Below are 8883 nucleotides of genomic sequence, written 5' to 3'. Positions count from 1 at the left end.
AGACCCACTGCAAGAGCACTCGGGAAATGTATCATTCCATTACATGTTTCATAATCATCATTAGGCTGACAGATTTACCATAGATCACCTTGCCCTTTTTATCACGTTGGACCTGCCAGTTAAGAAACAGGTTTTCTAGACTAGTACGTCTGTGTAGGTGTGTCCCTCTACAGATTGGTATTTTAAACTTATATCGCTATGTTTGGTGTCCACAAAGACAGGTGTGAGGAAGCAGCTAACATCTCTGTACAGAGCACTTAGCTGTCAGAGGGAATAATGGCATCCACAGGAATACAGGTGCCAGGCAACTATGAAGTGCCCGACATTCCCTATGGATTTGGAGTTTTTAGAACATTACCCTACGCATTTATTCCATTAGAACTGGTAAGTTAACCACCTATCCATTTTTAAAGGGTCTTTGCTTCATAGATTATTAGCACACATAGAACACAGACTAAGGAATCTCATACATGTCCTAACAGATTAGCAGACTGCCGGGCTGACATTTTTGGCTGTCACAATTAAACATTCTAAGTGTACAGCTTGGACAGAAGGTATGTAAGTTAATAGATTTTTTTCTGGTCTTAAACAAGCAAATTTAATACAAGCAAAAAAGATCTTCATCCTAAATTATTCTTGCAATACAATATGATTTTTGTATAAAATGTACACTGTGTAGTGCTATCATTGCAAGATTATGCACCAGTAGGGTATATGATTTCAATATAGGAATGATCCACATAGCCGCTGTTCATGGGGGCAGGTCTGTATTTTGCATGGTAACATAGTCATTAAGGTCTAAAAGACCCAACTGGGAAATATTGTAGAGTTGGAAATAGAGGAAGGGGACTAAGGAGGGGAGATTATTCATACTTTTATATCCTCTTGAGTTAACTAATCTCTTTCTTTTATTAGGAATCTTCCTATGAGCATGTTCTATGTGTTCTTGTGCAGCACACACTACATAGACCATAGGTTCTATTATTATACCACAATTGTCATGCTTAGCTGTCAGAGGGAATAATGGCATCCACAGGAATACAGGTGCCAGGCAACTATGAAGTGCCCGACATTCCCTATGGATTTGGAGTTTTTAGAACATTACCCTACGCATTTATTCCATTAGAACTGGTAAGTTAACCACCTATCCATTTTTAAAGGGTCTTTGCTTCATAGATTATTAGCACACATAGAACACAGACTAAGGAATCTCATACATGTCCTAACAGATTAGCAGACTGCCGGGCTGACATTTTTGGCTGTCACAATTAAACATTCTAAGTGTACAGCTTGGACAGAAGGTATGTAAGTTAATAGATTTTTTTCTGGTCTTAAACAAGCAAATTTAATACAAGCAAAAAAGATCTTCATCCTAAATTATTCTTGCAATACAATATGATTTTTGTATAAAATGTACACTGTGTAGTGCTATCATTGCAAGATTATGCACCAGTAGGGTATATGATTTCAATATAGGAATGATCCACATAGCCGCTGTTCATGGGGGCAGGTCTGTATTTTGCATGGTAACATAGTCATTAAGGTCTAAAAGACCCAACTGGGAAATATTGTAGAGTTGGAAATAGAGGAAGGGGACTAAGGAGGGGAGATTATTCATACTTTTATATCCTCTTGAGTTAACTAATCTCTTTCTTTTATTAGGAATCTTCCTATGAGCATGTTCTATGTGTTCTTGTGCAGCACACACTACATAGACCATAGGTTCTATTATTATACCACAATTGTCATGCTTGTAAAATAATATATATATATATATATATACAGTATGTATATATATATAATTTAAAAAATGACATTTATCATGTAAACTCAGGACCATGGACATCCAACATTGCCCATATTTATCACTAAAATAGAATCAGTAATATACATTTTTTTTCATCTGTCATTGTGTTCTTTAAAGTGAATCTGTGATCTGAGAAATATGAAGACCATCCATTGCTGATCTTTCTTTATAATAATGCTAGGGGTCTGGCTCCCATGCTGATTCACTGGCTTCAGCACTTTGCGAGTCACTGACCTTGAGCAAGTATACAGATAAGGAGTTCTGACTTTGTTGTGACTTCATTGTTTGCATGCTTATTCCAGACAGCGAGGATACTAGCAGTATCAGAAGGAAGACATCATTGCTCTCTATGGGGATGATTTACTAAACGCAAATGGTCTGTTTACTTTGCAAGGGAATTTGAACTTTGTATGGGAAGTTTCACGTAGCTTAGTGAATGAGATGAAATTTCACTTTGGAAAGAATGTCCAATCATATGCAAGGAAAATAAAAAGAAATAGTGTTTGTGCTTGCACATGACTGGGTGATGGAAGTCAGCAGAGCTTCTCCTCATTCACTAAGCTAAAGGGAAAATTCCCTTACAAAGTGAAAAGTCTATTTTGCTTTAATAAATCAACCTCTATGTCTCTTAGTACAGGTTTACTTTAATACTTGTTAGAGAGTGTATCATCAGCGTACACATCCTATCCAGAGTCAGAGTACACATCCTCTGAAGTTCTTTTGGAAGGAATACATGAAAGGACCTTTTTGGATAAATCTGTTTGAGGCTTCATTCTTGGGAGGTTTTCACTTTCAATGGTGGTTGGTCTGGGCACATACGTGCATATAAAAAATATACGTTTCTTTGGGGGAAGATTAAGGAATGCCATACACAGCTCGGTATTTAACCAGCTTTTGTGTCTTACATTTTTAATGCTGTCCTAATGAGGAGAATCTGCTGTAGGGGATAACATAAAGAAGATGAGCTGCAGAGTCAGACGCAAAAGATGGTGCGGGCCAAGTCCGTTTGCTTCTAAACAGTCTTTCTCCTTATGACAATATAGGGACTTGGTGGTCTCAGGAATCATTCCAAAATACAAAAAGAGAGTGAATGATTGATGTGAACACAGCCTCATCTTATTCACTTTGTATAGTCAACATTCACTTTGCAGAGTAAACAGTCTCTATTCCTTTAGTAAATCAAACTTGTCTACAGGTCTAAGGTAATTTTTTCTTCAGATAGCCAAGAAAGTATCTTTACAAAGTGACAATAGATATTGCATGCCAATACACACCCTAAATACCTGTAATATTGTCAGGTTTAGATGACACTAGAGGTGCTGGAAATTTGTCATGGACACATGATATTGTTCTCCCCCATCAGGTCAGAAATAGTATTAATCATTCCAGTTCTTCTTTTTAACATATACATATATACTTGCAAAATATCAGCCTGCATATGTATGGGTATGTTGGATGAGAAAAGTTTCACTGGTTGCACCATTACCTGATATCCAAAGGCACTCCTATGTCTACTTTATGAAACACTGGGGTTGATTTACTAAAGGCAAATAGGTTGTTCACTTTTAAAGGAATTTTCCTTTAGCTGAGTAAATGAGATGAAGCTCTGCTGACTTTTATCATCCAATCATGTGCAAGAAAAAATACGGTCTTTTTTTAATTTTCCATGTGATTGGGTATTCTTTGAAATGTTACCACATTTACCAAGCTAAGGAAAACTTATCTTGCAAAGTAAACAACCGATTTACCTTTAGCCCTGGTTCACACCTAGGCGTATTGCATATGCGCGTCTGTCGCACGGTATTTTTACCGCGATTCGTGGTAAAAAAATCGCTCGACAAACGCGCGTTTCCGAGGGCTACTTGGCTGTATCCCAATGGAAACGGGCAACAAAAACGGCCCAAAGTAGTACATGTACCTTTTCAGGCGTGGGCCGTTTTGTAGCGCGTTAGGGACGGGCTGAAATACGCCAAGGTGTGAACCAGACCCATTGAATACAATGGGATTTAGATGTTTGAGCGTTTTGTAGAGCGTTCATCGAGCGTAGAACGCGCTACAAAACGTTCAGGTGTGAACGAGGGCTGAGTAAATCAACTGCACTGCATCTAGTGTCTGTCTGGAAAGAGTGTAAGGATAATGTAGTATTAAACAGGCCTCCAGTTTGTATGGCACAGCTAATATAGATGACAGGGAAACCAAAGGCAATCCTGAACATTAGTTTATAGAAAAAAATCAATAGCCCCAAAATTCCTCTGTGACCACACCTGAAGAAGGTTCGGCCAGTAAAGAATTCATTCACAATTGTAACACAGTGCCAGTTTTGGTATTTACTTACTTAAGCATGTTATTGTGCTTTGACAATAGGTGTGTAAAGTGTATGTGGCTTTTCTCATTCCATCTTAAGTACCTCATTAGATATATAGACAAGGTTCACTTGCATGTTAAGCCAGGCAGCAATTACACAATTTGTCGTTTAATATTGTGTATTTAGCTGCAGTGATTTATAAAGTAAATTCAAATGTTCTGTACTTTCCATTTAAGAGAAAGCTGTCATTAGGAAGGGGCAGTTGTGTCATTTAGTCTAGAGTCTAATGTTCTATTGACTTCTTTCATAGCAAGAACCATGATGGTAGTGCGCAGTCCAGAGGATCCAGGGTTCTAACATTCTCCATTAATTTACACTCATTGCACCAATACCACCAATTATGCTGAATTAGCTAGAATTCCTGATAGGTTCTGTGATTATAGAAGAGATATTATAGGACTCTGGTTCTCATTTTGCATTGGTCACAAGAGGGATTTAGTTATACCCCTGGCATCAATGTACATTGTTGGTGAAAATGTAACTGCCTTGCACTCAACATGGTGAAAACATTCTTCAGAGTCAACACATCAAAATTGTAGTATGCACTATATTGTATTTGTAGTGTAAAATGAAACAGATGGAGAAAAGCTGTACTGTTGGGAATTGGAACCAGTTTTGCACATATAGGGTTATGTAAACAAAAAAAGTGGGGTTATTGCATTGTGCAAACAGCTGATTGCCACATCAAACATCATGACATGGACTTAATGAGACCCTATAAAGCAGAATCAGGAGACTGAAGTTTGCTAGTCATACTAGAATTCCATAATGACTCGCAAGTCATTATTTAATCATGAGTTAACTTTGCAAACTCCCACCCACCTTTGAAGAGGTGTGTTCACTAAGACCCACCTGCCATTACTTTGTTGCATGTCTTGCTTTTACATAGTGTTCTATTCATAAACATTTGCAGGGCCGCTCACCCTGCGAATGCCTGTAAACATTTGTTCTGTGACGATGTATGCCAAAAAGAATGTTATTTAGTTATTTCTGTACAAGGGAATGTATTTTCAAATATTATTTTCATGTAATATCACATTATTGCCACTAAATGAGGAGAGTAGCATAGAAAATACTTATTTCCTATCATTCTTTAGCTCCATTTAGTGATCATAAAGCAATATTACATGAAAACATTCGAAAATTTATTTCACTTATAAAGAAAAAAATAGAAGAACCTTCGCTTTGGCATATATTCTAACAGGGTAACATTCACTCTGTGGATTGTTTATATATAGACCCCAAAGTGATATCCACTAATTGCATTGGGTGCTTACCTTTATTTATTTATTTATTTTTATAGTGCGGACAATTTTACGCAGCACTTTACATATTGCACTTTCAAACCAATCCCTGCCCTCAAGGAGCTCACAATCTAAAGTCCCAATCCCACATGCATACATACAAGGGCCCACTTTAGAAAGGAGCCAATTAACCTACCAGCATGTCTTTGGAGTGTGGGAGGAAACTGCAGTACCTGGAGGAAACCCAGGCAAGCGCAGGGAGATCATGCAAACTCCTTGTAGATAGTGATCTGGTGGGATTCGAACTGGGACCCCCAGTGCTACAAGGCAGAAGCGTCTGTATATTGACACCCGCAAAGTGCTTACTGCCTGTTAAGGCAGCTTTAATGCTTTCATAATAGTGCATATCTTTCAGGTTCCTGTACAGTGATAGTAAAGCCACTGACCCCAAAAACATTTTCTGGGCTACGTATTTCATAAGAATATGTCTCCTACATTCGTATTGTTAATACACTCTAAGGACATTTTCTATTAGTGCACTGGGCTGTCACAGTACTCAGTACATGTTTTTATTTAAACTTAGGGAAAACTGAAAAATGACAAAGCATAAATATTGTGTTGTAATTGATGTGTCTTTTTGTTACATAGCTGTAGCATGTTGACACAACAGTGTTGATAGCATTTTTAAGGTCATAGGGGTTTTCATTTATTGTTATGTCTAGAATTATTATCTAGATCATGTCGCAGAAGCTTGGTGTTGCAGCTCATTGCAATTGATAACTTATTTTGTTAATAAAAGCATCCGCTGTGCTATATTTTTTTCCAATGAACTACTGAGAAGCAATAGAAGACAGTAGGCAGCTGCGGCCTGAACATAGTATTCAGGTTACGGTGTGACAACAAAAGGGGCATTCTGTACACCCCAGAAATGTTGTTACCTGGCTTTGTGATTTGCTCCCTGCTGTTCCAAATCTGGAACCAATCATGTGAATATAGCAGGAAGACCCTCACTTTTAGCACTCAGGAAACAGAAACTGACTGGAATCCATGTGTCAGTTTCTGTAGAACAGAAGGTAGTCTGAAATTCTACAATGAAATCTGCATAACCCTTGCAATGTATACAACTGACCTAGGGTTGTCTTTTTTCTCCGGATAAGTACCTCCACCTTAGGATTAATCATGAATTATTATATAATGCTTTTTTTAAACATATGTGTATTTATATTTTTTAGACTTTTTGATGCATATTTATGAATACCTTCAAACAATGCCTTTGAACATTTGTTCTGTGCCGATGTATGCCAAAAAAAATGTTCTTTAGTTATTTCTGTACAAGGGAATGTATTTTCAAATGTATTTGAAGACCCGATTTCTCCTATTATGTATCAGTGTACATACAACTGAACTAGACAGATGGAATCTTAATCCTATTCCTAGTGGGAACAAATGTGCGTCATTTAATGTTATTGTCTCTTCTTTGGATAGTTTCAATAACCATATTGATTAGGATGGGATTGATCTTCCCAATGGGATATCCTGACCTATTACAGTTGTGCTCTTAAGTTTACATACCTTTGACAGAATTTGTAAACTGTTAGCAACGTTTGCTGTACCAGTGGCATAAACCAGCCCAAACAGAGCCTAGAGAAGCCCTGAAAATTATGCAAGAAAATTCTGTTTGGAGTGATAAAACCGAAACTGATCTTGATAGTCAGAACCAAAAACGCTTGGTTTATACAAGAGTCAACAAAACCTATGAAGAGAAGACCACCACCCGTACTGTGAAGCGTGGAGCTGGATTTCTTGAGGTTGTGTAAGCAACAGTGGCATAGGGAATTTAGTCAAAATTGATGGCAAGATGAATCCAGCATGTTATAAGAAAATATAGAAGGGAAAATTCAATTCATCAGCCTGGAAACTTGGGATGCATTTGGACTCTCCAACATGACAATGGTCCAAAACATAAGGTCAAGTTGACCTTTCATCAGCTGCAACAAAAGTGAAGGTTCTAGAGTGGTCATCACAATCTCCTGACCCCAACATCATTGAGTCACTTTGGCGAGATCTTGAACTTGCAGATCATGCTAAACAGCCAAAGAATTTACATAATGTGTGTGGAGGCTTTTTGCTAAGAAAATTGGGCAGCTTTACAAGAGAAAATAAAGGACCTCATTCACAACCATTACAGAAGACTGCAAGCCATTCTTGATGCTAACAGGGGAATACGTGATAAACTAAGGATGTGCAAACTTTTCAACATGACCATTTCTTTATTTCCTGTATTGATATGGTTTGTGTAATGGTTTTAATATTCTGCGATACCAAATAGTTTTCATTAAAACCGCATTAAATATAAAAGAAACGATTGGTTTGGTCACTTACATTTTAAAAAAAACTGTTCTGTATCTTACATATTCTTCCAGGAGTATATAAAGATAGGAGCACAACTGTAGGCTAGATTTAAATATGTAGATATATTATATAGTACAAGTCCTGAATTGTAATATATTGGACATACTTGTATATATTGTATTAGCCTTTGAACTGAGATGGCATTTGTACACTATAGATGAAGCAACACACCTGTGACTGCCAAGCAATGATTCATGATAGTTTCAGTTAACTGTGATGTTGATCACAGCAGTATCGCATCAGGTATTAAGTACCTACCTAAATCTCTGTTGTGTCATACATTCTCCATGGTTAGGAAATCAAGCAGAAGTTGCTTAATTTATGCTGCCTAACTAAAATATTTAACATGATTACATTTAGGAGTAACACATGAATTAATAAGAGTTAATTATATAAGTGGAGATATAGTTAATTATACATATTCATAATGGTAGACAGAAACTGATCGGTGAATAGTATTTTTGTTTTTATTTGATTGTATTGCTATATAATGTTACACACTTACACTTCGGAGTCTATTTATAAACAGGTTACAGTGCCATTTGCCCAGAAAATCTCTGTAAATATTCATTCTCTGTGAATAGAGGCAAAAATTAATGTTCACAGAGAGTCACAGGGCGACTGGCTTTGCGATTTGTTTATAAATAGACCCCTTTATGTTTATGTGTGTGTTGGTGTGTTGCTGCTCTTTTATGAATTTTCTAATGGTAATTATTTGAGTTCAGAATAAATACAGATAACATTGATTATCATTCTAATTACATATCATTCTATAAATGAATACTTGTATCAAACAAAAATTTTCATATTTTACAAATGTTGTATTAGCTAGTTTCATTCCTCAAGAAATACAGAATTTCATAACCTATGTACCTGGTTTGTCAAGGTGACTGAAGGAACCGAGTGTACTATACTGATACATGGTGAAACGTAGTAGTTGAGTCGTCATTTTACTATTTTTTATTATGTGCTAGGTGCCACCACTACCACTACTGGATATTGTTACTGCCTTTGCTAATAATAGCCATCTTACATTTTACTTAATGGTTTTTACT

General features: G+C 36.8%; 1 protein-coding gene across 1 annotated transcript in view; it reads left to right on the top strand.

Annotated features, from left to right (window-relative positions):
- Positions 1 to 1011: 1011 nt before the first annotated feature.
- Positions 1012 to 8883, top strand: part of MALL (mal, T-cell differentiation protein like) — a 31428-nt gene continuing 23556 nt past the window's right edge. Inside the window, exon 1 of the mRNA XM_018558820.1 lies at positions 1012 to 1131. Within this exon, the coding sequence (XP_018414322.1) occupies positions 1024 to 1131 (108 nt within the window). The 5' untranslated portion in view covers positions 1012 to 1023. The remainder of the gene's footprint in view (positions 1132 to 8883) is intronic.

This window comes from Nanorana parkeri, unplaced genomic scaffold, assembly GCF_000935625.1.
Source record: "Nanorana parkeri isolate BGI_ZX_2015 unplaced genomic scaffold, ASM93562v1 scaffold361, whole genome shotgun sequence".
In the NCBI taxonomy this organism is placed as follows: Eukaryota; Metazoa; Chordata; class Amphibia; order Anura; family Dicroglossidae; genus Nanorana; species Nanorana parkeri.
Note: the sequence above shows the minus strand (reverse complement) of the source record. Positions and strands in the feature narration are given on the sequence as shown.